Source organism: Oreochromis aureus, linkage group 16 (assembly GCF_013358895.1).
Source record: "Oreochromis aureus strain Israel breed Guangdong linkage group 16, ZZ_aureus, whole genome shotgun sequence".
NCBI lineage: Eukaryota > Metazoa > Chordata > Actinopteri > Cichliformes > Cichlidae > Oreochromis > Oreochromis aureus.
Window position 1 is genome coordinate 22,872,793 of NC_052957.1, and position 27,973 is coordinate 22,900,765.

At 41.3% G+C, this 27,973-nt stretch overlaps 3 protein-coding genes across 14 annotated transcripts in view; 2 read left to right on the plus strand and 1 right to left on the minus strand.

The window, feature by feature from the left end:
- mycbp2 (MYC binding protein 2) overlaps positions 1 to 3,220 on the plus strand; it is a 62,097-nt gene extending 58,877 nt beyond the window's left edge. For all 12 annotated transcript variants that reach the window (XM_031734500.2, XM_039600221.1, XM_031734502.2 and 9 more), the window contains 4 exons: positions 72 to 281; positions 365 to 472; positions 730 to 895; positions 1,778 to 3,220. In XM_031734500.2, the coding sequence (XP_031590360.2) occupies positions 72 to 281; positions 365 to 472; positions 730 to 895; positions 1,778 to 1,893 (600 nt within the window). In that variant the 3' untranslated portion in view covers positions 1,894 to 3,220. The remainder of the gene's footprint in view (positions 1 to 71; positions 282 to 364; positions 473 to 729; positions 896 to 1,777) is intronic.
- Positions 3,221 to 4,357: 1,137 nt separating this feature from the next.
- fbxl3a (F-box and leucine-rich repeat protein 3a) lies at positions 4,358 to 14,834 on the plus strand. The gene is made up of 5 exons (XM_031734493.2): positions 4,358 to 4,638; positions 5,445 to 5,822; positions 5,949 to 6,071; positions 7,641 to 7,812; positions 11,174 to 14,834. Exons 2-5 carry the CDS (start codon positions 5,445 to 5,447, stop codon positions 11,812 to 11,814), a joined length of 1,314 nt encoding a protein of 437 aa, XP_031590353.2. The 5' UTR covers positions 4,358 to 4,638; the 3' UTR covers positions 11,815 to 14,834.
- On the minus strand, positions 13,547 to 26,608 carry cln5 (CLN5 intracellular trafficking protein). The gene is made up of 6 exons (XM_031734494.2): positions 26,451 to 26,608; positions 26,285 to 26,345; positions 19,144 to 19,256; positions 17,782 to 17,956; positions 17,319 to 17,544; positions 13,547 to 16,800 (listed from the first exon to the last, which is right to left on the minus strand). Exons 1-6 carry the CDS (start codon positions 26,558 to 26,560, stop codon positions 16,313 to 16,315), a joined length of 1,173 nt encoding a protein of 390 aa, XP_031590354.2. The 5' UTR covers positions 26,561 to 26,608; the 3' UTR covers positions 13,547 to 16,312.
- Between the last annotated feature and the right edge of the window lie 1,365 nt (positions 26,609 to 27,973).

Here is a 27,973-nt window from a genome sequence, read left to right on the forward strand (position 1 = left end):
TTTGTTCATTATCATTTTAGCATGTGAAGTAAACCCAACACTGGCTGGCCTGTTTGTCTCATTGTTTGCAGAACAAAATCAATCACTCTGTGATCAAGGACCTGCTCGACCCCATTAAGGAGCTCTATGAGGATGTGAGGAGGAAGGCTCTGATGAGGCTCGAGTACGAGGGTCTGCACAAGAGTGAGGCAATAACCACACCAGGGGCACGCTTTCACAATGACCCTGCAGGCTTTGCCATGAACAGATATGCATACTATGTTTGCTACAAGTGCAAGAAGGTACCTCTTGGATTAAAAAAATAGTATATTTAAGTGTAACTGTGTTGTAAGGATGGAGAATAAATGACGCTTTTCTTTTCCAGGCATATTTTGGGGGAGAGGCTCGCTGCGATGCAGAGGCAGGACAGGGAGACGACTACGACCCCAGTGAACTGATCTGTGGAGCATGCTCAGATGTGTCCAGGGCTCAGGTGGGAAATGTGTCTGCGAGGAGCACTTTAAATGAATAATATGACATCTGTAGAACTAACTGACTTATATGTCGTTCACTGTCTTTGAAAGCCAAAGTATATTACTCGCAAGTTGTGCATTTACAGCAATTTATGTGAACTGTTAAGCGAATCACAATAAAGAAAGAAAGCCAAACCTTTCCTTAAAATGGTGCTCATCTGTCCTTAAAAAGCAAAATATAATCCCAGCCCTAATATCTTTTGTGTCCTTTCACCAGATGTGCTCCAAGCATGGAACAGACTTCCTTGAGTATAAATGCCGGTACTGCTGCTCTGTGGCTGTTTTCTTCTGCTTTGGCACCACACACTTCTGTAATGCCTGCCATGATGACTTCCAGAGGATGACCAGCGTCCCCAAAGAAGAACTGCCCCATTGTCCTGCAGGTGCTTAACAATTACTGTGTATTTTGTCATAATTCTATACATAAACATGGATGTCATCACGTTATCAGCAGTTGGCCACAAATTTGACATTTTGACCATTGCCATCTTAGCTTTTGGAGCCAGAAATGGCCATTTATGCATTAGAACGTGAAGTTTGTGAAGGCACTTGCAAGCTTGCTTAGTAAGGTGAAGCATCCACTTGTTTCAGCATCTGCTTGTCACTGAGAGTATACGTGCCTCCTACTAAGGGATAACTTTAGTATAATTTTAATGAGTGGGTTATGAAAACAAAACAAAAACAGTTCCTGTTCAGATGGCATGAAAGAGGAACTTGGCATCAAAAACCAAAACTGTTTATTGTGGCACACTTCTCCTCTTAACATGCAGGTCTGTGTGTTTCCACTTGTATTTGGAGTCAACTTCACATGTTCATGTTAGAAACTGCAGTAGCCATGGCTTGGCTTAATCTTTAACCCTGGAAATTGCTACTTAATAACAAATGACTGAAACTTGGTCACCTTGGTTACTGTGTACAGAGCCACTTTCTTTGAGGTGTTTAGATCAGTGAGAGTTTCCCTCTCTTACTCTGAATAATGATCGGCTGTAACTTGATCACACTGCTCGAAAGATGCAGCTGACCTTTTGCTGCTCCTGTGTTTACATCTCCCATTCCACTTGTTGTTGTCTACAGTATCTGCAGTTTTTACAGATACTAAAGAACAAAGGAAGGTTTTGTGACAGGCCTATTTGAGAAACATGATGTTCTTACATCTGTATAATTCCTCCCTGCACCTGCCCAGACTACAGTAACTTGATCTGTTTTTGTATTTAGCTACCAGGAGGTTTAATGCTAATGTATAATTGTTATCCTCTCTGTCACAGGGCCTAAAGGCAAGCAGCTGGAGGGCACTGAATGCCCTTTGCATGTAGTCCACCCACCAACAGGGGAAGAGTTTGCTCTTGGTTGCGGGGTGTGCAGGAACGCCCACACTTTCTAAACAACAAGACTTTTTCTGAAAACCAGTTTGTCTACTGTGATTTCTGGCTGCTGCTGAAGCTCAGCCGTCAAGTTTGGCTCTTGCATTGCCAAGACTCCTGGACACTGGACCAGGTTTCTGCTCTACGCCGAGAGTCCTCAGGTCTGCTCTTTCACCACTGTCAGTATCCTTGGCTCCGCTGCGACCGCGAGCAGTAACTCGTTTGGGTTCAGAGTGACCTGAATGGGCGAGGGGAGGGAGGGGGACAAAGAACAATTGAATTAAAAAGAAAAAAAAGAAGAAGAAAAAAAAAAAAGAAAATTTCTCGTGACGTGTTTGCATGCGGCCGTTGTATTCCCTCGGCTTCTATAGACGTTGCACACCTCCTGATCACTCAAGTGTAACAATACAAGTTTAAACATTGAATATGAATTACATTTGCATATAGACAACTGTGGATCAGCGTGGGTCTGAAAAAAAGTTGAAAAAAAGAAAATATGGAGCAGGCCGTGTTTCCAGCTTCCTAACTATAAATTTAAAATATTGTTGTATGTAAACTTTTTCGTAAACTTGTACAGTATTCTCCGCTGTCAAGTGCATCATGGGTTGACAGAAGAAGAAAAAAAAGGAGTTGAGTTGGTGGATAAGACTGTTAAGAACATTATGTTTGGGAGGAAAATAGTGTACGATTTATCTAATCTTGTATATAATGATACTATTCAAAAATAGCTGTATTCCGAAGTTGCTACTCTTCACTTCAGTTTTGTTTGATATTCTGGGTTATGTTTTGAGCCAGAACTTTTAATGAAGTGCAATACTGGGTGTGCCTCCTATTTTGCAGCTGTTTAACCTATGGAATGTATGTCAATAAAGCCACTGTACATTTTTATACAGTAGACGGTCGTAATTTTCCCCCTCTTCTAAATGTCACATCTCTTCTGTTGTTTGGAAATGAGAAGATGGATCCTGGCGGCTGCAGTGAACGATGGTGGATGTAAATCCTGGTTGTAATTTAAAAAAAAAAAAAAGGATGAAAACTTATAGTAAGACAGGAAAAAACCCTCTCACGGTATGACTGATTACAGCTGGATGATCGGAGGGTGCCAGTCTTCACACCAAATAAAATATTGCACCTGTAATGCTTTTCCCTATTAGGAGGCAGGGGTAATGGGAGGGAGAGGGGAGGTCAGGGGGGTGGAGTATGGAAACAAAGCAGCTGCTGTTTAAATTTAAAAAAAAAAAAAAAAAAGGAAAAAAAAAGCTTCATACTTGTGAATCTGCTCTGTAATATCTGTGGTGGATGGAGTCGAATGGTAATAAACCAGGTTCTCTGTTTTCGCAAAGTAAACACCGTGTCATCCGTTAATGAGTGGTCACATTTCTGTATTCACGACTGAGAGGAAAAGCTAAAACATCGGTGCGAATGAGGAGAGGGGGAACTTTATCCTGTTGAAGTTCCTTGGGCACATGTGCAGTAAAAAGGTGCATGTATGTCTGTGCACTGCTGGAAGATGAGTAAGAGACTAGCACCATGCATAGGTTGCAGGTCTGTTGCAGAGCCCCTGTCAGTATGGCTGCCAGCAGAAGTGTGTCCCTGGTGTTTATTGCTGACAGGAGTTAGCAGGATGAATTCTGCTGGGTGCAGGGCTATACTCTGACCAGACTGAAACTTTTCTTTGGTCTTCCTCTTTTCCTCCTGTCTGGCAGCTCCATATTCAACCTCCTTTGTCCAATATATCCACTATGCAAGAAGGGATGGTGGATATATTGCCTCACTAAATGTCTCCAGCTGAGCTGTCCCTCTGACATACTCATTTCTAATGAAGTGAAAATCTGAGCGTCTTCAGGTCTTCCACCTCAGCCTCCTGTCGTTTTGTTAATACTAGCAAGTCCAAACCATCTTGTAAACATTCCCTTTGCAGTTATCCACCCTGCCTGCCCTCTTTTCTCCACCTCTTTTGTGCACTGGCCATTGCTTTGGATGGTTGGCCACAGGTATTTTAAAATCCTCTCCTCCTTGCTAGCTCCACTGTTTCTCCTCTCCCTCTCATTAACACACATGCAATCTGTCGTCTTCTACTTGCTTTCACCCACTCTTCCCTCCAGAGCATACCTCCACCTCAGGGCTCTCTTCCACCTGTTCCCTAAACATCAGAGTCTCTGGTTAACCTATCACCATTGCAAACAAGAAGGGGATCAGAGCAGACCCCTAATTTAATCCATTTTAGATACATTTTGTTATATTGGTTGTAGTTTCTCTGTCTCGGTGTCTCTGAAAGACTATTACTGTATTCAAAAAGATAATAATTTCAGTCAAGCAGTATTGACATTTTGTTGCTCTCTAGAAATAATCGTTGCGTTATCAAGGCTCCCAAACAGGACAACATGCTTTATTTTGTTTGGATTCGGGTGAGTTATCACTCAATCGGAGACGATCTTTACCAACAGCCATTTTGCATCATGTATCCCATAATGCACCGCTGCTGTCACAACAACATTTCGCCATTTCAGGTTTGGCGGAGAAGGGGGGCGCTCTATAACTCCCGCGAAGGAATTAGGTCAGCCGAGCGGAGGTGTGTGTTTTTCTTCATTGAAAACGTTTCTCGCTCGTTCTCGTTTTCCCGACGGCTCTCTTATCGTGCTCCGATGCGTGTTACCTGGCTGCTGCCGATGAACTTTACCAGCGTCGGCCCGGGCTGAAGAGTCGAGTCAGTTGTCGGATTTTCTAGCTAACAGCTACCAAGCTAGCTGTGTGTAAACAACAAGGTAAGAGCCACTGTAGTCACTAGTAAATAAATAATGAATGTTAATAGAACTTGGTATGAATGACCAGTGAGTACAGTGGGGTTTGGTGTATTTGCAGCGAATCAAGTGAATTTGCAGCACCAGTTGGCTAAGTCGCTCTGTTAGCTTGTAAGACACTTTTACGTTAATAAATAAGCTATCTTTAACTTGGTTAGCGGTTGCATTTACTCCCCTGTTAGCTTGTTAACTTTACGAGCCACTTTATTGCATTTGTGTGCGTTCATTGTAACCATAGCACTGACAAGCTAGCCCAATAACGTTTGTTTGTTTTTCCCTAAGTAATGTTGTGTGGCTGTGTTTGTAACGTCACCTCAGTCACGTTTCCTCTGAAATATGCAGTGTCACATGCGATACAACTTTCGTGTGAGCATTAACGAGCGGTACAAATCCAACAGTTAAAAGCTTTAATTGTTGTACTTTGGAAAAATGATGATTATTCAGAGAAACACAAACGTGAGGAGATGAAAACAGACTAAGATTTAAAAAAAACAAAACAAAACAAAAAACGCTGGAATGGCTGCAGACCCACCATCTGCACAACATGGTAGCTGCTAGGAATGTTTTAATTATTTTGCAGAGTGCGTCAGAGAGTGATAAACATGCACATTTAATCTGCACCTGTTAGTGCAGGGACAGCAGGGCTGCAGCTAGAGCTTATTGACTCGTGACGTCCTTGATTAGAAACCTTTCAGAAAATTGTTAAAACACGTTTCTAAAGTAATGTGCATGTGTAGATTTCTTAATCAGTGCATTTTGTTTTGTAAAAGATGAAACGGATGAAAGGAGGAGAGGAGGGAAGCGATGACTCCTCCTGTGAGAGTCCAGCAGAGGTTTGCAAGAAGGTGCGAAAGCAGTTGAGCGATGATTCGGAGCCAGAGGTGGCTGAGTCGCTGGACTGTAACTGGGCACGGCTGCCTCAGGAGCTCCTGCTGCATATCTTCCAGTACCTGCCGCTGCTGGACCGGGCTTATGCCTCCCAGGTGTGCCGTGGGTGGAACCAAGCCTTCCACATGCCTGAGCTGTGGAGATGCTTTGAGTTTGAGCTCAACCAGCCAGCCAGCTCTTACCTAAAAGCCACACATCCAGACCTTATTAAGCAGATCATAAAGAGGCACTCCAATCACCTGCAGTATGTCAGCTTCAAGGTAAAAATGTCCGTGTAACCACGTGTGTCCTGATTCTGGGTTCAAACGTTCATAAGCAGCTTCTGTTTAAAAATGTTTCTTGGATGTTTTTCGAGTGATATGAAATCTTTTTCTCGTTCTTATCAGGTTGACAGTAGTACAGAGTCTGCAGAGGCGGCTTGTGACATTCTTTCACAGTTGGTGAACTGCTCACTGAAGACCTTGGGCCTCATCTCTACAGCCAGGCCCAGTTTCATGGAGGTTCCAAAGGTATAATTAACACAATCATGAGGAGTCTGGGTCTTTACAGTGTCCTGCTCTTTAGATTTGTAAGCAAAATCAAAGGAATTCTTGTTCTAGTGTACATCCCCTCTTATCCATAGTCTCATCTTATCTGAGATTGGGTCTCAAAAGCGGCGTCTGTTCTTATGCATGGCAAATGACACTTTTATTATCAGTCCCACATTTTCAAAAGGACACAGGACTTCATTTATTTACATATCATGAGCTCTATTCCTTGAACCAGTTACATTCAGGTTTCATGGAATCTAGATGTCATTGAGCAAACTAGCCTAAGGGCGGGACCTTTCTTTTTTTGTGTGTTTGTTTTGTTTGTTTTATCAAGGATTGGAACCTGCTGCACGTTCTGCTATCTGTAGAAACTGACACACCCACTGTCGTCACAGTTCACGTTTGAAAACCTTTGAGCTCCTGAGCCAGTTTTTAACAATCTTAGTTGAATTCTTTTGAATGTTTCAAAATCAGGTTTAAGAACCTTTAGGTTAATTAAAGTAGAAATAAATCACTTGTTTATAAACTGGTGAATGTCACAGAGATCTCAAAAGCTGTTTAAGGACCTGTGATGACGTCATAGAATTTGAAACGTGCATACGGCCTCACTCGTTCACCAGGGTGTGCTCTTTTTAGCTTCTGTTTTTCTCACAGCCTGTGCGGCTTTTTGTGTGACTGTGGATAAATATTTGAGGGACGTGTTGTTCTTGGATTTTCTCACAATGCTGATGCTGGTTGCCAAGGTGAAGGATTTAAACCAAAAGAAAGCTGAATGCAAAAAAACATAGACTTGTTTTTTCCACGTTTTGGAAATAATTAGATATTACACCATTTTCTCCATAAATACTTTTTTTGCTATTATAATATGTACCATAAAGTCAAATAGACACCCTTCCAATACTTTGCACAAAATTCTTTTCCAATTTTCTTGTCCTCAGTTTGTAATACAGATGTATGCAGTCTAGCTGTCTGCAGCACCAAAGCTTACGATTAATTCAAATAGAGAGGTCCACCCATGCAGTAGACACAAATGAACACACCCTTGCATTTCTTTATGTCAAATTTGTTTACCTTGTCTACAGATTAAATCTACAAATTAAATTTGTATCTAATCTTATCCCACTAATTATGATTAGATTAGGTTTTCTTACTGAACTCAGATTGCAGATTGTGTTTGTATTGTTATATGTAGCAGATTCCTAAGTTTAAGGTTGTCTCAGTAATTACAAATAGTGGTGTGCGAGCAATGACAGAGGCCTGCCTGACGTACCAGGCCCACCAAAAAACTGTATGTTAGTGGGACAGATTATGTTTGGGTAAAAGATCATTCCAGACACAGTTCTCCAAAAGTTGATTCTGCTCATCTGGACGTAGCGTTTTGTGGGAACGCTACGTCCAGACGAACAGAATCAACTTTTGGAGATTTACTTATCTGGATGATTGAGCATGCATCAAGACGTCCAGACACAGTTGATTAAATCTGGCATTTCGAAGGCGTCGGGTTTAAAGATCGTTACAATTCAATGTGTCGTGTTTGTCCTTCCACAGTCTCACTTCATCTCCGCCCTGACCGTGGTGTTCGTCAACTCCAAATCGTTGTCTTCGCTGAAGATTGACGACACGCCAGTTGATGATCCATCTCTGAAGGTGCTGGTGGCCAACAATAGCGACACCCTGAAACTGCTGAAGATGAGCAGCTGCCCTCACGTCTCTCCTGCAGGTACAGTCTAAGTGGATGTGTTTTTATTTATTCTCTACTTACAGCATAAATGGAAAATAAGTATAGTGCTGTGCAAAAGTCTTGAGCCACCACTCATTGCTTTGTTTTGCTTAAAAAAGACAGAATTTGGGTGTCATTTAAAAAAAAAAAAAAGTGACCATTATCAGTACTTTGTCGGACCTTCTGAAGGTCTTTTCAAAGTGTTTCTTCGGACATTGGTGGCTTTACAGTCCTTGTACCTGAACATTTTCCAAGTAATGCTTTTGTTTATAACATTGACCTATGAATCATCTCAAGCATAAAAAAGGCGCCTAACTCAAAGGATGACTGTATCTTGTGTACATAACATGCCTGGATAGAAAAACACATCAATCATTGATTGGCCTTCTCAGCTGTTGAAACACTCATCTTTACATAGTGTTCTGTTCTGTTGAGATGGTCCCGCAGCATTAAAGGCAGCCGACATCCAAAGACGACAATTAGCACGTCCTTCAAGAATCCTGAAAAACTATCCGGTCTTTAAGTGATGACGTGATGAATCCTGCTTCTGGGCCCAAAGTAGTCTGCATTTAATAAGGCTGTTGTGTTTTTAAAATGTTTTAATGCTTTCTATCTTGTTCTATTTAATCTCAACAAGCCCCTAAAAACAGTCAGTGATCACTGTCGGCTTCTCTCAGTTTTTACCACTAATCATTTTAAAGCTCAGTTTGTAAACCCTTACGATGCAACTACTGCCCAGCCCATGCAGCAGTATATTAATGACTAACCTTGTATTGTGGATGGATTATCTCAGTTGTTCTCCCGACTGAAGTTCGGTCTGTTTACAGCATCCTGCCATTCGATTGCATTTGCCCCTAACCATTGGGAACCCTCACGTTAACTTTCATCGAGTGGAAATAAGTCCTCCGTTCGTTAGTGTTTGTCCTCCAGCTTTACTGTTTATGTTACGCTAACATAGCTTTGTCGCGCTAGCGATCACGTAGCACATCATTATATACCAGTTAGCCCAACTTCAGTAACCCCACAAACGTCGCTGCTGTTTACTTTCCTGTCTTCATTTATGTTGGAAGTGATAGCAGAGATGTACGTTCTAATTTGTTTCATAAATCCCTCAGTCAGAACATGCTATATTGTATTTAGATGGAAGCTAGCGAGCTAACTCCCTGATAACTTCTAACTCTGTTAAATATAATAAATTCTGTTTTCATGGATGCCTGGATGTTAAACTTAACTGTTACATCTAGCAGAGCAGCCACACTGATCATTTTATTACAGATGAAAGAATTTAGACAGGTTTTCAACTCTCAGTAATGCTGCAGTGATCATTTGACTTGGGGACCTGCAGCGGAGTTTGGGCCCACACATGGCTAATGACGTCAGACTTGAAGACCAGATTGCTTAAGGCTACTTCAGGAAAGTTTGCATAACAGAGCAAGGCTCGCAAAATTTCAAAATCTCTGGTAGCCCTTCGGGCAGGCACTCTTCAGGTTTTGGAAGCCCCAAAAAAATTTAAGTAGCCCAAATAAAAAAGAGAGCAATTTTTTAAATGTTTTGTTTCCTTTACAATATTATACATTAAAGTATAATATTGTAACGGAAACAAAAATTAATCAGAAAGTTGTTAAAATACAAATCACAACAACTGTATAAAAATCACAGTCATCAACTCAAATACTTGGTTCTAATTGAACAGAAATTTCTATGAACTTGTAAGAACTGTGTAGAACATGAATCAGTCTGTGTCAGATCCTGAATCTGAAATTTCCACTGAAGTCAAGGGTACGGGGTAAGTGGAACCAAGATCGAGGCCATTTGCTTTTTGAAGTTTGCAAAGACTGCTAAATTTGGCCAATGGTGGTTCACTCTTTGCAACATAGTACGCTTTTGAAAGATTTGTCAGGACTTCTCCTTGTGCTTGGTTTATTTTTAGTATGTTTTTTGCAATTGCTGTTTGTTCTGGGAAAGATATTGCAGACTGGGCAATAATGCATTTCTTGCATTTCTCATGGGTTCTGATGGGGTCTTTCTTAAAATTACTGGTCCCAGTTACAAAGGCGCTTGTCGACTCAAATGAAATGAAACTCACAACACACCTGGCAGAACATCATGTTATTTAGCTCGTCATATTCCAGCCACAGAAATTCTTTTGTCCATGAAACCAAAAAGCTGAGCTTTCTTTTTGCCTCATAGTCTGATTTGTCATAACTTTTCCGTTTTGTGGTAGGCTTTTCATTGGCTGCCCTTCTTCACCCTGACCTGTCTTATTTAGCTCAGCAGAACTACAATACCGGCGTAAATCCTGCTGCTTTTACACGTACTTACATAACGGTCAGCGATTCTCTGCGCAATCAACCTCTCACATGTTTAAGCTTGCTGTGGGAGATTTCACTTGTCACGTTTGAATAGTAGCTAATGAGTGATAAGACGATGTCAGAGGAATTGGTGCACAATTAATCGTCACTCACCAATCAGTGCTGCCGCTCTCTACACACCGTTCGGCGCGATCGCAAAGTGAAAGTGAAAGCAAAAACAAGCACAAATTCAAACGCGATTTCAATATGTCACATATTGACAGAGGCTCATCGATGCCAATGACATAATTACTCAGTTACATTTTCGAAAGAATGCAAAAGCATTGACATATATTTTCCCTTCCTATGATAGCCCGACGGGCAGGACTGAGATAGATTTTGGTAGCCCAACTGGAAAAATCGCTAGCCCCAGGACGTCGGGCTAGCGATTTTGCGAGCCCTGCAGAGTTCAGGCTGTGTTGAAGAATAAAAGTGATCATACCAAAGTTGATCACCTTTATTGTTGCACAGACTCTCTATTTGCCTTATGCATGGTGTTTCCATTCATGCTTCATTGTTTGAATACGCTGCTGCATATATTTTACATTTTTTGAGCAACATATAAAAAAAATGAGAGGTGGCTCAAGACTTGTATACTTCACGCTGTATTGATTGAAAAATGCAAAATCACACAGAACTTTATTCACATAAAGAGATCAATTGTTTAGGTTTCGACATAACTGATGGATTGATAGCTGAACTTTATTTCTTTATTTTAAAAAAACCTGAGAAGAGTCAAAACTATATGTCTGTAAAACTGGTAGTGGGAGACTAACGTTTAACCTCAATGACTTCGTACATTTAGACCATCCTTCAATTTGTAGGTCTGAGGAGGGACCATCTGAGAATATATGAGAGAAATCCTCTCTTCCTGAAATTCCAAGCTAATATGATTGCTGATTAAACTGCAACTTGTCAGGGGGATGCAGTCGACCTGTTCTTTGATTGAAAGTGAAAACACGATTTGAGAGTTGGTCGCATTAAATGAAACGATCTGCCTGTGCTTTTAGGAATCCTGTGTGTGGCAGACCAGTGTCACGGGCTCCGAGAGCTAGCGCTAAACTACCACCTCCTGAGTGATGAACTCCTGCTGGCGCTTTCCTCTGAAAAGCACGTCCACCTGGAACACTTGCGAATTGATGTGGTGAGCGAAAACCCCGGGCAGCACTTCCACACTATCAAGAAGAGCAGCTGGGACGCTATGATGCGGCACTCGCCCAAATTCAACCTGGTCATGTACTTCTTCCTCTATGAGGACGAGTTCGGCCCCTTCTTTAATGAGGAAATCCCGGTCACACACCTTTACTTTGGGCGCTCAGTGAGCAAAGAGGTCCTGGGCCGAGTGGGCCTCCACTGCCCTCGTTTGGTGGAGCTGGTCGTGTGCGCCAACGGCCTGCGTCCTCTGGATGAGGAGCTGATCCGTATCGCCAAACACTGCACCCAGCTGTCAGCCATCGGCCTGGGTGAGTGCGAAGTGTCCTGCAGCGCGTTTGTGGAGTTCGTCAAAATGTGCGGCCGCCGGCTGTCCCAGCTGTCCATCATGGAGGAGGTACTGATTCCAGATCATAAATACTCCCTGGATGAGATTCACTGGGAGGTGTCGAAGCACCTGGGCCGGGTCTGGTTCCCAGACATGATGCCGACCTGGTAGAGAGTGAAGCCTGTGCTCAGAGTTCAGTATGTTGGGTTTGTGGTGCGGAACAATCATTGCCTCCATGTTGCGTTGAAAAGCCTCGGCTGGGAAGCTCGACGACAGCATGGAGAGCATGAACTTGCTGAACTCCCGTTAGCAGGGCAGGGATGTAATGTAGCACTCGACAACAACACAATGTTATCACATTATCATGGAAACGCCACAGAATTCCTGCTCTGCTTAATCCGCAGATGGAATTCAGCAAGCTGGCTTCGGCCCACAGAAGAGCAGGAGGAAATTTAAATAAAAAGCAATGTTTTTATAACTGCAAATGGAGTTATATGTACATTATAGGCTGGTTATGATAATCTGTGTTATTAGAGGGGTGTGTGTGTGTGTGTGTGTGTGTGTGCGCGTGAATGAATGAATGTGCGGGTTGGTGTTTACATGTTTTCCAACATTGAGCAGTAAATTGGGACAATTAGGTGCACAATTGCATGTTGTTACGCTACCACTTGACCACATAAATCCGGTGCGAGATAGCAGCTCTGCACTCTGTAACACAATATGGCATTGACCGCATGGTTATCTGTACAAAGGATGCGACAGAAGGTGTATTTGTCATGTGTGGCTGAATTTTGCAGAAGAGTAGCTGGGTCCTACACCTCATTTTAACCTAATTTAAAGAACAGTGGTTGTGTTGTTTGTCCTTCTCGCCTGGGGAGCTCCAGTCGTGTCTCACAAAACACGATTGTTGAACAAATGGAAGATGGAGAGAAAAAGAAACGTTTATATAGGTCTCTAAATTTTTGAGGTTTTTTTTCTCCCCCTGCATCAAACACAAATTGGCCTGACAAATGATTTCATCTATTTTGGAAAAAGGTTTATGTACAGTTAGAGATTTCCTAAGCACCTTAGATGAATACCAAATGATAGATGGAATACACCCGGTCCTTGGGACCAAAAATGGTGATTATTTATACTGTACTGGGGCTTTGTTGAGTCAAATCCCCAAGTGCAGCATATTGAAGTTGTAAAGCTCTAATTAAAACAATCAAATAATTCTATGTAAATAGTGCACAGAGATGTTTAAATTTGGAGGTAGAGATCAGCGGTCTCAGTTCTCCATGCTCAGATTGCTTTGTAATCATTCAGTAGACTAGTCTGTATGGCTGTTGGCTTACAGTGCATGCTGGAAATGCAAATCCAACCCATTTGTGTTTCTCAGATGCATTAAAATGAAAATATTTTCTATGTAGGTTTCATTTGTATCTTCTGCTATTTGCCTGTTCAAGCTCTAAACCCTGGTTCTCTGTTGTGGATATCTGATCTTCCCATTAGTCCACATTTGTTTCTTTATCATGTTATCTTGTATACATGAGAGGAAGCAGTATTCACCCATTATACCAATCCTACCATTATAAACACTGTCTGCAGATTTTTCTTGTGTTCCAAACATCCATTCATTTCAGTCGAAAGAGGTTTGGCAAGTCAGATGAGTGAAACAGTTTTGTTTTTTCCTTTAAGAGGAAGTCAAATGCATCTGTATATAAAAACGCTGTGTGTTTGATTATTATGAGTAGAAATGTATTTCTTTATTTCACCCTCTGTCAGGGTTTGAAGTTTCCTTAACCGATGGCTTGTCTTTTATAAAACCAGAGTGCAAGTTATCCTTTACTAGATGGATCTTTTTCATACTATAGCCACTAGAGAAGTTAAAAACTGTGTAATTTATTAATAGGGATTATGCTTTTTTTTTTTTTTTTTTTTTTTTAAATGAATTTCAGTTTTTCAGTTACACAAAAGCAACCAACAGTGGTATTTTTCTTTGTTTAGCTGGGTTTAGCTTCCACCTATTGTTACCGTGGTTTTGTTGGATACAGGTGGTCCTAATGTTTTGAATCCACTACCACAAACTCTCAATCCTTGGAGGGATTTTATTACTTTTTTCCTTCAATGTAGTGGAAAAAGTCTCAATAAAAATTCTTAGCAGTGGTTGGACGGCATTTCAAACATTAGGCAATTGGTCATAAATTACAATCAAACCTTTTGATTTGTTTTTGTTCTTTGTTTTTAGTTTTGTTTTTTAATTCAGTTCAGTTTTTGTTTTGGGTGTTTTGTTTTGTTTTGTTTTGTTTTTTAACAAAACACATAACAAAACATTTGCCTTGAGGTGCTTTATATTTCAAGGCAAAGACTTTAGTATTAGAGAGAAAACCCCAACAATCACATGACGCCCTATGAGCGAGCACTTGGTGACAGTGAGAACGAAAAACTCCCTTTTAACAGGAAGAAACCTCTTGCAGAACCAGGCTCAGGGAGGGGCGGTCATCTGCCACAACCGCTTGGGGTAATGGGAGGAAGATGGAACAAAAAGAGTATACATTTATGGCGTATACATATTAAATATTTCAAAGTTTGGTAGTGGACAAACCTTAAAGCAGCACTGCATGTCAATAAATATTTTAGTTTATTTCTGCCAGATTTCATTCCTCCTTACCCAAGTTTTATTTCATATAGAATAACTGAGACACTTGTTGCAGGAGCTGCAAAAGTTTTAGTATTGTTGAATGAATATAGCCTCTTCACAGTATTTGTTTCTCATCACTGAAGAAGTGGATATCTGTGCTGATTGTCTGTGCTCATGTACATTAGCATCTGAAGGGTACAGTAACATATCAACTGGTTATTTTATTTCAAAATGTGTGCAGTGCATTAAACAGTGGCCCTAACGTGAAGCCTGTTTCCACTGAGAGCTCGTCTGTATTTGCTTTTATTGGAATATTCAGCTGGGGAAAAAAATGCTTCACATGGTAAATCCTGACCAAGAGAGCATTATTTAAATTTTGTCACAAATATGATTGTTAGTAATTATTATTTGAACTTTATTTGGGAGTCAACTGGTGTTAAACACTCTCCTCTAGTTTTGCTTCTGTATGACAAAAGCTTTGTCTGCTTTGCTTTACTGGTCACCTGTCTTGAAATTAAAATTGTTTTGGACATGTGATCTCACACTGTAATAAAAATTTGTGATTGTACTCTGTGCAACTTTCATGTAATTATTTTTCTTTATTAACTTCTTTATTAGCAAACGTAGTTAAACTCCATAAAAAGACTGTTATAAAAATGGGGTGCAATGAAAAGATATATGAACAGTTTTCTTAAATAATAATAAGAAGTGAAGTAAAGGGGGGGGGGTTGTACATGTATCTTTTATTTATCAAGAAGTCTCTCTTTGGTCATCATATGTCCAAAAATACCAGGAAAATGCAGATTTCTGTCAAATAAGCTAACCCAGAATCCCTGCTTTTACTGTGTGTGGACTGATCACACTATAACATGTAGAGTCAACCCACAAACGCCACTTCTTGGCCAGGAAAAGTCCTGCTAAATGTTTCCGAACATTTAAACACTGGAAAGTCCAGAAGTGCTATTATTTTTTTTTTTTTTTTATTTTTTTTTTTTTTTTTTACTTTTTAAACTGGTATTACAAACACAGAATGTTATGAAGCAGGAAATGCACTCAGCAGACCTGTACATAATGCTTCTTGGTGAGAAATACTGAATTAAAATCTATTTTCTCTTGAAGAAAGTGAGGTTTTATCCTTTTATGATTGAAAGCTTTTCACAGGACTCAGGTCCTCCAAAAAACTAAGTACACCCTGAATGCTTCCATAGGAATTAAGTAGCAGCTAGGTGATGCTAATCAATGCACTTGATTAACTGACTAACATCAGCAAGTGTGAGCAGCTCTTCTTTCTAAAAAGAATATGGCAGCATGACTTAGCTTTGCAAAGTTGCATCTGAACAAACCACAGGAGTTCTGCAACAATGTCCTTTGGACAGATAAGACCAAAGTGGCCATAATGCACAGCACCATGTTATAAGCATAAATCTTTCATACCAGCTGTCAAGCACGGTGGTGGAGGGGTGATGATTTGGGCTTGTTTTGCAGCCACAGTACCTGAGGACCTTGCAGTCACTGAGCCAACCATGAACTCTGTATACCAAAATATTCTAGTGACAAATGTGAGGCCATCTGACTTTAGAATATAAGCTAAAGCTTGGCTGAAATAGGATCCTCCAAGTGGACAGAGATCCCAAGCACAGCAGCAAAGCTACAACAAAATAGCAGTTTTTGTTTTGTTTTTTTTAATCTAGATGTTATTATGACCCAGCCAAAGTTCAGACATCAAGCTGGTTAAAAGGCTATGCAGGACCTTACGAAGGTTGTGCGCTGATGAATAATGTCATGATGCAGTAATGTAACGTATGTGTAAGTCATATAGAAAACAATGACTAGTTCTGCAAGCTACTGAATTGTGGGGTGTATTTAGTTTTTGAAGGACTTCATAGTCATGTGACAACTTAGTTGAAATGTTTTTTCTTGACTGCTATTTCCAAATACAAGAACAAAATTAACCATTCATTGAAGTTTATGTTAATATTGTTGTCATTAGCTTTTCAGCTAATAATATTTACCAATAAAATAAAAAATTAGTAGTCAAATGGGATTTTAAGGCAAAGGCACTTCTTCATAGGTAATCCGCACATATGGAGGTTTCATTGGCAGATGCCAGTACTCAAAGTTGTAGTAGAGGTAGAAGCTCCTTTCCAACATGACCGTCTCAAAAGCCTCCAGCAGACTGATCATGGCATCTGCAAATGTCTGGTGTGGCCTAAATGTGTGGTAAAATTTACGGATGTCCAATGCCAGATTTTTCAGAGCAGGCTGTCCGAAAATGGCGCTGTCATTGCCGAGGTACGTGGGCTCTCCGCTGTACAGGTAGATCTTGGTGTAGTTGGTCTGCGATCGGCTGGATAGTTTGGCTCCCAGCTCTGTAAGCTTCCTGTATGTGCGGTGGACAAACTGGGAACAGTCGTAGGATTCGAACCACACCGTGGCGTTGGGGCTGGGGTCAGACCGAACTGTCCACGTCTCGTAGTAGATGCCAGTCTCGTTGTCCTCCTGCACCCAGCGGGCCATATCATTGAACTGCTGCCCTGGAGAATTAAATACAAAAATTTTAATACCAGAAAAAATGGGTGTGAAGCAGAAAGTCCAAGAAGACAAGAGCGTAAAACACATTTTATGTTTGAGGCATTTAATTCTTGGATGTGCTCTAGCTCTACCTAGACAAGACAAGCTATCAGTCACAAAACCAGAACTGCCTGTTTTGGGTTTTGGAAGCTATCCAGGGCCTCCTGAAGCCAGTGAAACAGTCAAACATACAACATTGATGCAGAATTTCTGTTTCAACATGCTGTTTTTCTACAGTTTTCATGATTACTAAGTACTCTGGATGTGTATCTGACTCAATACAAAGTGCAAATTTTGTAGTTTTACAACTACAAAAGCAAAATAAGCTGTTTCAGGGTCATGCTCTGCTGGATATGCTGGATATGGATGAATTTGATTAAAGTCTTAAAAAAAAATCCACATTATCACCAGTCATATCCACTGATGATGTAACATATCTAGTTTTATGTCGGCTTCTCTGTGCACAGATGTCAAGTCTTACCTGTGAGTACGCCAATTTTTTCTAAGGTGCCATTCTGTGACCAGTGTAAATCATCGATGCCTTCAAAGAAGCAGGCAGCTCCCTGGTTGCACCAGAAAGGTGCGTACACTTCTTGTCTGAGGTGAGGAAAAGTGCAGTTGCCCAGCTGAAACAGCTCGTACCACTCCATGGTGTAGTTGGCTCCTGTCTCTGCACTGCTGAACCCAACAGCATCATGCATGATGTGCTGTAAAGAGAACAGAAACATCCTCTGGTTTTATGTGTGTGTTTCTATGAATAGTGTAGCACAGCTGCACTTCGGTTTTAACAGAGGAACTACTTTTATTAGCCAGAACAAAGCGGCCCCTTCACTTCTGTTTTAGAGAATAAAATATTAAATACAAAAAGAAAAATCTTCCCGGGTGCTTTTTGTTTTATCCCTGATTTGTAAAAAGACATTTCAGAATTCAAATTACACACTTACAAATTTCCCCAGCAAACTTCCATACTTGAATTCCCACACTGGAGTCTGCAGCCGATACACCGAGATGGTGTCGCTGTCTCTCATGTAGGGAATCCGTCCATCTGGGTCTCCGGTGGGGCAGAACGGATAGAGAGCTTGACAGTAAGAGTCCACATCAGGCCGACGATCGAAACGCCTGTGGGTTACACGAGACACGTCAGATGGTTGGTCAAGGTTAAAGTCCAAAGCTACTTCATGTTAAGCCACCTTTTGTTGCTTAAAAATGAGCATATCAACTCAAATATGAACTAGCTGTGACACTGTTTTAATTTATACTAAAATGTAAATAAAATTATAATACAATAATTTGCAAACCTCAAAAAAAAAAAAAAAAAAATTCACAATACAACATAGAAAGTATATCAGATGTTTTAACTGACAAGATTGTACCAATTTGGGGGAAAAAAAATTGGGATGGGGGCAACAAAAGGCTGGAAAAATAAGTTAACAGCTGGAAGAACATTTTGCAGCTAATTAGGTTAAATGGCAACAGATCAGTAACATAATCGGGTGGAAAAGAGCTTTCTTAGAAGTAAAGATGGGGAAAGGTTCACCAATCCCCAAAACAAGGTGTCTACAAATTGGGAAAATGTTCAGAATAATGTTCCTTAGTGTAAATTAAAACTTTGAATCCACAAGACACTATCATCCAAAGATTCAGAGAATCTGGAGAAATCTCTGTGCACAAACGCCAAGGCCAAAACTCAATACTGAAGCACTGCATTAAAAACAGGCATGATTCTTTCATGGAAATCACTGCACGGGCTCAGGAACACTTCCAGAAATCAATGTCTGTATCACCATACCATCCACAAATGCAGGTTAAAGTGTAGAAACAGCAGCAAAAATTCTGGCACATTCACTTTAGAGGAACTGCTGCCTGCTGATGCCAGAAGGTCACAGAGCCATTACATAAATTTTGTGGCGCGTTTTTGGCCAATAGAAATCTATGAAACCCATTAATTCTGTTGCTGCACAACTGAGATACTCCAGATTCCAACATTTTTAAGTCACGTGAACGTACCACGAATACTTCCTCGGGTTGCTGTCTAAAGACGAGTCTTTATTGGGACAACAAGAACACACAAAATCACCAAATGTCTTCTTAACATGTCAGTGAAGGTGCAACATCGGAATAGACACGCTTTCTAGGAAAAAAAACATAAAAGTTGCGAACTTTTTCCTGATGAAAACAGACTAAGGGACCATTCGTAATTGAAAACGAGGTTTATTTGATCGCCTTTTCCAGTTTTCTTCATTATCTGTCACATGATTTAACGCTAAAGAGCGAAGTGAACGTGGAAAGGTGCGCGGTCTTTATACCTGTAGGGTACGGGCCACTTCTGCTGTCCATTAATCCTGAACTGAGCGCCGACGTGCAGAAAGAGCAGCAGGTTCAAACCCAGAACGACCTCCGTGTGAAACATGTCGAAGCCCTAAAATCACAAACAGCAGTTACGAGGATGACTATCTTCCCATGACTCACCGCCTCTAACTTCCTCATTACAGGTCACATGGTTTTGTTGATGATACCAAATCACATGACCACACCAGACAAGCATATGGGGTGCCGTTTGTAAACTGAAACATGCTGAAATTAACGGCACATTTTTCCACATTTAGCTCAAAACCTTTCAAAAACATGTTTTTTGAGTCGTGTTTTTTTGTTGTTTTTTTGTTGTTGTTTTTTACAATATTTACCAAAATATTTGTAACTTTTATATTTACAAAGTTTTAGCTATTCAATCTAAGTGTTAAATGTTAAATCTAAATATTATATTTAAATCATGAACATGCATGAATATATTTCAATATTCATTCAGATGTTTTCTGGCTTCAAATTTTCTTTTGTGATTAATCAGTTTCTCTAATGTACATTTTAAAGATCTTTGTCTACTTTCCAACTTTGAAACTTCTGTGTGAACTTCAGCTTGAAAGCCAAAGTGCAGAATTTCATCAGTTCTCGACTTTGACTTTCAGGTGAATGATTTGGTATATTTCAACTCATGAAACATTTTTTTCACCAACAATTCAGTAATTATAAATATTCAACTCAAATCATTGAGCTATCAGCATTCACTCTGCATTTGCTTTAGGAAATGCATTCTCTAGTTTTACATACCAGTTTCATTTGCTGTTGTTGATATGTTAACAGTAAGAATAAGTTCAGATTCTTCTAAAAATAATAACAGTAATGAAAAATGTTCTTTTTCTAACTCACTATGGGGTGAAACAACTATGGACAACTACCAGAGGTACAGTCTGTTCCACCCCCACCGCTACCAGCCATTGCACAAGAGCTTAGCCAACGCCTACAAGAGCTACAGTTACAGCAACCCTCAGCTGCAGTCACTGAAGCTCCTGATTTTCAGCCTTGTGTGCCACAATCCACCCCCTTATCTCGATCACTAGCTGGACCCAGAACAAGTGGTGGCTCCCCCTACGGCCATAGCTGTAATGGAGAAGATCTGCAGAGGACCATCGCCCTCCATCCCAGAATTCACGAAGGGTGATCCCAGGCAGTTTGCTAGATTAAGGCTTGCCATAGACAATATTCTCCCCTTTGATGCAACCGAGAGGTTCAAATATCAGGTCCTATGTGACCACCTTAAATTTGAGGAAGCTCTTTTAATTGCTGACTCATACAGTAACTCACCTGCCCCGTACTCTGACACGATGGCCTCGCTCACCAAACATGGTCAGCCGCACCAGCTGTCACTGCAGAGAATAGCAGAGCTTATGGATGAGCCCAGCATCCGTCCAGGTGACACAACTGGATTCAGAAGGTTTCCACTGAGAGTCCGTGCTCTGGTCGGCATGTTAGAGCAACTTGGGGAAGATGGATACATAGAGCTGCACTGAGGGTCTCATGTTAATAGATTGACACTGTCAAAAGAGAATATTGTATAATGTGATCAGCTATATGAAATGTATTTTTTTATTTTATCATTAAGCACATGTCTACGTGACTTTTCACCTAATAACTTTTGACATGAACTCTTCTGTGATAAACAACTTGCAGCTTCCTCTTTCTGTTTTGGAAGCTACCTCAAAACCTACGGGCTGCTTTCCACCGCTACCTTTACCCACAGAAAGATGGAATACCACCATTGAGAGACTTTGCAGAGTGGCTGGAGTGGTCATTCAAGAAAATATAGACACACCCCTACAGCCCTTCACAAATGCCCAGCCACTTCTTCTGATCAACTCTGACTGTCCTCACCTAGTGTAACGCCCATCAAACCTGTGCACCTAGGCCTACCGGGAGGACCAGCTGCAGTCAAGACTAGACTCGGTTGGGTACTACAGGGACCAGTCCCCTCCCTTAAGTACTCTGCTCAACCACAACAGCGCCTCTTCCTTTCAGCTGCCCCTCCTCCTGTGGTGTTTAATTGCTCATTAACCTACAGGGATCAGAACCTCAACGAGCTGCTGTTACCAGGCCCAAACCTGGGGGCCTCTACGCTCCATCGCAGTTAGCAGTGACATCAAGGGGATGTTCCACCAGGTGAGACTACTGCCTGAGGACCGGCCGCTACTATGTTTCATCTGGCGCGATCTGCAAAGAGACACCCATTCCAAGGTGTATGAATGGCAGGTGTTGACAACTGGTTACAGAGTTTCTCTTCTCTAGATGTGGCCACAGAGGTTGGGGACAAGCTACGGTCACTATTATGGGAGGGAGGATTTGAGCTCAGACAGTGGGCCAGCAGCACCCCAGATCTCATTAGCTATCTACCAAAGGAGATAAGATAGGAGAGCAGCGTGCAGTGGCTGAATCAAACTGATATGGACCCTCAAGAACCTGCTCTAGGTCTGCCGTGGATGTGCTTCTCTGACACTCTGCACTACAAGTCCAGGCAGTTGGAGAGTAATCCTCCTACCATGAGAGACATCTACGGGTTCTGGCGAGTCAGTATGACCCACTAGGGTTTCTTGTCCCCTTCACAACGAGGGCGAAGGTACTAGTCCAGCAGTTATGGGACAAAAAGCGTGAGTGTGATGATCCCCTGTTACCAAGTGACCTGCTCTCTCCATGGAACGAATGGGAAGGTGAGCTGCAGCATCTGGACAATATCAGTCTACAACGTTGTTATGTAAGCCCAGAGCTGGACAAATCCGACAGTAGGCACGAGTTGCACATCTTCTGCGATGCATCTCAACAGGCATATGGAAGTGTTGCATACCTATGGACAGAAGATGCTGCTGGAAAGGCGGAACGGCAGTTATCCATGCCACGTCTGGAACTATGTGTAGCCTTGACTGGAGCTCAACTGCTGACCAAAGAGCTCACCCTACCACTATGCAGAATGGTGTTATGGACAGACTCCACCACTGTCCTAACATGGATCCAGTCAGAGTCCTGTCATTTCAAGGTGTTCGTGGGAACTCGGATAGCTGAGATCCAGGAACTGACAGACAGCCAGTCTTGGCGTTATGTGACAACATATGAGTATATAAGAGTAGGTGGTCGTCTCAGACGGTGCCATGATTTGGAAGCTGGTGTAACACATCCAGTAGTATTGGACCCTAAACATCCAGTCACCAGACTACTCATCCGACAGGCTGACAGTGATTTGAAACACCCAGGAGCAGAGTGATTGTTTGCAGAGTTGAGAAGGAAATACTGGATTCTTCGCGGCCGTGAAGCCATAAGAAGTGAACAGCGCTCCTGCCCCGAGTGCCAAAAATGGAGAGCCCAACCCGTCAACCCAAAGATGGCAGACCTTCCACTTGCACGCCTACGATTACATCAGCAAGCCTTCTTCTCAACAGGTATCGACTGCTTTGGGCCAATGCAGGTGAAGGTTGGTCGGAGGAATGAAAAACGCAGGGCCCTGCTCTTCAAATGCTTGACGACTCATGCCATTCATATTGAGGTGCTGTCTAGCATCAACACTGACTCATTTCTGATGGCATTAAGAAGGTTTGTCTCTCGCCGTGGGAAACCAGCTGAGATACTTTGTGACCAGGGCACCAATTTCCGAGGCGGGGATCGGGAGCTCCAGGAAACTTTCAATGCCCAGCATCCCTCTTTACAAGGCAAGTTAGCAGAGCATCAGATCAAGTTTCGATTTAACCCTCCCAGTTCTCCCCACTTTGGAGGATCCTGGGAGCGAGAGATCAGGTCCATAAAGGCAGCTCTGACGTCCACATCGGGCTCGCTAAGACAAGTATGTGGCTGTAATATGTTATATAGTGATTATTGTTTTCTATATTTGATTGTAATTTGTGTTCTGTTTGTTCATTCTGTTTTGTAGAACCACACACACATACACACACCCACACTAAATCTGCCATTAAAGACCTGAATGAACATCACCTGGCCTCGTCATTTTCTGGAGGGTCATAGTGGCACTTGACCCGTGCACACCCTGCGATCACCACCATAGAACTGAACCTCATATCACAAATCATCACAATACCACGTCTGTCTATGACAGACTTGTCCAGCTGTGCTCAGGGTCCCTCCCCCTCATTCTAGCACAGCCAACCAGCCCCTCCTAAGTCATTCTCGCTTTCTTCCCGTGAGAAACTACTTTGAGCTCCCTCAGCGCATCAAGGCTAGCTTGATTAGCTGCTTAAGAGTTCTCAGGATTCACTGGCAGACCCTCAGGGATGCCCACACTGTGCGTTGATGCCAGAGAAAGTCCTGGAAAGGAGGCTGACAGTAACGAACAGCAGGGCTGGACTGGGACAAAAAATTGGCCAGGGCATTTTGACTATAGACTGGCCCACCAGGTATTATAGGAAAAACCATAAAGCTTTTGAATGAAAACAAACGCTGTTGTCACAGTGATGTACACTGTCCTGTTGGTATATATGTATCAATCTAATAAACTACACCATCCTCCCTATTCTGGTATTCTAAACAGTACTTAGCCGAAACCCAAAGACTGCTTGGTCGAGTTAACCTCCTGAACTATCTACAACACATGGTGGAAACCTGAAATTAAGACAGAGAAGACTAGAGGTGAGACATTATCATTACTGAATATTAAAAAATAATAAATGACAGATTTAGATATATTTTCATAAACTATTCATTTACCACATCAATAAACAGCATGGCAGGACAAAATATTTTTTCTAACATGGCAACCTTTAAAAAGTGAAAGGAGACAGAAAGACAGGTGAGAAAGAATAAAAATTAATTGACTTTTTGATGGCATTCTACACACAGTAGGGGAGACCGGGGATAGTTGTAACGTGGGTCAGTTGTAACACTTCCAATTTCTCCAATCAGGACTAAGTTTCAAATGATGTGATTCATCCTGTACATGCCCAATTCAGTTTTGCTATCACATGTGAAAAATCAGCGCATTTTGTCAAACACAGACAATTTAACACGAAAAAAAGTAATTTGTATGCCAAAAAGTAAGTTTTTCTACTTTATTTCAATTTCTAATAGCATTATCTGCTTTGCAGTTAAACTCATCAAACTTAAATTATGTTATTTGTATGTCTATGGGCATATATTCTGTGTAGGTCTTTAGTGCTAATGTTTTAGCCCTTGGCTGCAATGTTAGCTAGTTCATGGCTATAGGAGTCTGGGTCAGTTGTAACAACAACAGTCTGGGTTAGTTGTAACAATAATGCAGATGTTACAACTTACCACACTATTACTTTAACTTATATTAAACAAGTTGGGGCAACGACATCAGCAGAGAGAGGTTCACTGGTCACCTTTGTATATGCGGTTAATGCCATTGGCAACACAATTCCTGCACTGTTTGTGTTCCCACACATACATTATGCAGACCACTGTGTCAGAGATGGACCAGTAGGAAGTATTGGTAGTGGAAATAAATCAGGATGGGTGCAAGAAACAGATTTCCTCATCTTTCTGAAGCACTTTGCAAACCACACCAAGGTAAGCCATGATAAAAAGTAATGGAATTGCGATGCTGGTGCACAACTACATTTTTTCAGCTTCATTGTTATGTTGAAAAGTTGGTGCAAGAGTTGTAGGTTATAATGCCCACTGAGCCAATGAGGCCAAACTCAAGGAAGACCAACCAAAATTAATGAAATATTCAGTTGCAGAAAATTCCATAATTTGTCTTTTTTGGGGGTTGGAATATTTTCAAAAGCTAGATTTCTGCATTCTGTCACACACACATAGCTACATAAATGGCTCTAAGTGAATTCATGTGTTGAATAAACAAAGATTACATGTTAATGTTTTGTTAATACCCTTATTTCATTGTGTTACATTTCACCCCAGGATATGTTACAACTAACCCAGACTATGGGGTTAATTGTAACATTTCACTCTTTGTGTTTGAGACCATACCATGCAATGGGTAATTGTGCTGCAGAGAAAATAGCTTCACTATTTAATAGCAGAGACATGTAAATACTTTGCATTACATTTTGAATCCACTACCTTAAAAGAGCTCCAATTTACAGACAGAAATGTCAAAAATGTTCTACTAAAGTAGAAAAACTTACTTTTTGGCATACAAATTACTTTTTTTCGTGTTAAATTGTCTGTGTTTGACAAAATGTGCTGATTTTTCACATGTGATACCAGAACTGAATTGGGCATGCACAGGATGAATCACATCATTTGAAACTTAGCCCTGATTGGAGAAATTGGAAGTGTTACAACTGACCCACCTTACAACTATCCCCGGTCTCCCCTACGAGTTATTGTAACTGACTGTAAAAAGTCAGCACAACGAAAATAAACTCCACATAAACTTGGTTTATATCTGACCCAGATAAACTGCAGGTCATAGTTCTCACCTGAAGTTCAGTTCCCCTGACACTCAGACCGACACCAGCGGCCGCCTCGGGTCTCTCCTCCTCCTGCCTCACCTTTCTGTCATCCACCTGCCAGCGTGTTGCATCTGCTGCCTTCACCACTTGCTAATGTTACTCAAGCTGTGGAAGCTCCGCAATAGCCACCACCAAACAATTGAGTTATTTTTACACATCTCCCAGCATCTGGCCAATCCACCACCTTTCAGTGTTTATACCGTTACGAAACAAAAAAAAAAAGAAAAGAAAAAAAACCCCCATCGGCCCATAAAAATGAAAAATCACCATCGGCCCACCTGGCAAATGCCCGGTATGCCCCATGGCCAGTCCAGCTATGACGAACAGTCAAGACCCCTGCCTGTCGGCCGCTACTGCTACAGGCGATATGTGTCATCTGCGAGCCTCCATGAGCTGGGTGGACATGATGGAAAGAGAGTCCCTGCTCATGCCTCCAACGTTCGAGGACCTCCTTGATCAAAATGTGGGCGAGCCAGGTGGTGAGGACACAGAAGGTGATGCCAACTCCGACCTCCTCGACCTAGAGGCCATTGATGAGGAGGAGGATGACTCCACCTTCCCCCCAAGCAGTCCAGGCCACCAGGTTGGGCCAAAGTTGCACCCTCAGTGGACAGCAATTTGTACAAGGTCTGCAAATGGACTGCTACCAAGCTAGGTATCCCTAGTTTTATAGTCTTACCAGTTTCAGAAGAGGTTTGGCTTCTTTTTCTTTGAAATCCTCCAATTCAAATTCCCAAAGCCTTCAAAAGAAAACAAAACAGAGGTTTTCTCTCAGCATTTATACTTCATCACAAACAGACTTTCAGGTGTGAGGTGGATGGTCTGCAGGTGTCACATTAACTCACTGCTCTCTGAGTATCTTTTTGCTGTTGTCTACCAAAAGATCTCTCATATCTTCAGCAGGGATGTGTGCTGGGATTTGATTTTCCTGCTGAAGTCTAAGGAACTCCATCATGATTGCAATCTAAAAATAAAAGGAGACATTTAATCACCACAACCCTCAGGTCCTCAGAATTTACCTGATATTTTATGTCAGTTTTGGTTTTGATGGATGTGAGTCCAGAAGATGCCAGCAGATCTTTACAGCTGTGTTATAAATGGTTGTGTTAAACAACACCTGTCAAAGAAATAAGAAATTACTCATTGTTACTTAAATTGATTTTCAGTTTGTCAGCTTTTAAAAGTGCATCAAATTCTATAAACTGTTGAAATTCAGTAAAAACAAACACTGTCACATACCCCGATGGGTTTGTAGATTCCTCTACTTGCTTCCATTTAAATGTTGTTCTTTTTTTCACAATCAGGATAAAGAACTGTCAAATACTCTCCAAAAATTGCGTAAGGTAAAATGTAGACCTTAAAATACTCCAAACTCAGTGGTTTCTCTTGCACAGATGAGCTAGTTTAAAAGTCTGATGCAGATTTACAAATGTGGAATTCTGGAATGGTCACCAAGGAAACACTTGATGCAAGTTTCTTGTTATTAAATTAAAAGAAAACACTTTATGTATTTTGCACTACATTACAGTAAACTTTATTTATTATATAAGTAAATAAGTATAGGCTACAGCCATCCTTAGGTCACTCCTGTGAAAAGATGCATACACGCTGGCTAATATGAAAAGAAAGCCAACCTGCAGCATCAAGTCCTTTCATATTATCTGCCTGCTTATCTCAATTTTCTTACTGTAGATGTGAACTTAAGCAGTAAAACAATGGCTTACAAACCACTGGACTGTGGAGGGGGCTAATGCATAAATTTGAAGCCTGACAGCATGTGGTATATAACATCTTTGGTCATTTGGATAAAAACTGGCCCTTTAAACAACCCAGAGTAATCGGGTTGTAGTGTATTTGGTAGAGTCTAAAGCCTCAACCATAATAATAATAATGAGAAGAATAAGAATAATAAAGTAGTTAAAGTAGTGATACTAGAGATATTAAGACAGAAATGGCAGTAATACATTTTAAAGGGCCTGATGACTAAAATACACTCACTGCCACTGTGTTAGGTACACTTGCTCAGCTGCTCATCATTACAAATCAGCCAGTCACAGGTCTTGATATCAGTACATTCAGGCATATAGACATGGTGAAGATGACCCACTGAAGTTCAAACTGAGCATCAGAATGGGGAAGAAAAGATGATTTAACTGACTTTGAACCTGGTATGGCTGTGGGTGTGCAATGGGCTGAGTATTTCAGAAACTGCTGATCTATTGGGATTTTCCCACACAACCATCTCTGGAGCTTAAGAACAGAAGAGGAAATGTATACTTTACTGGCCTGTGTGACGAAAAAGAAAATACAGATTTTCAGTTACCTCACATACCTTTTTATGCCTTAACCTGCATAATTTGTGTCTACT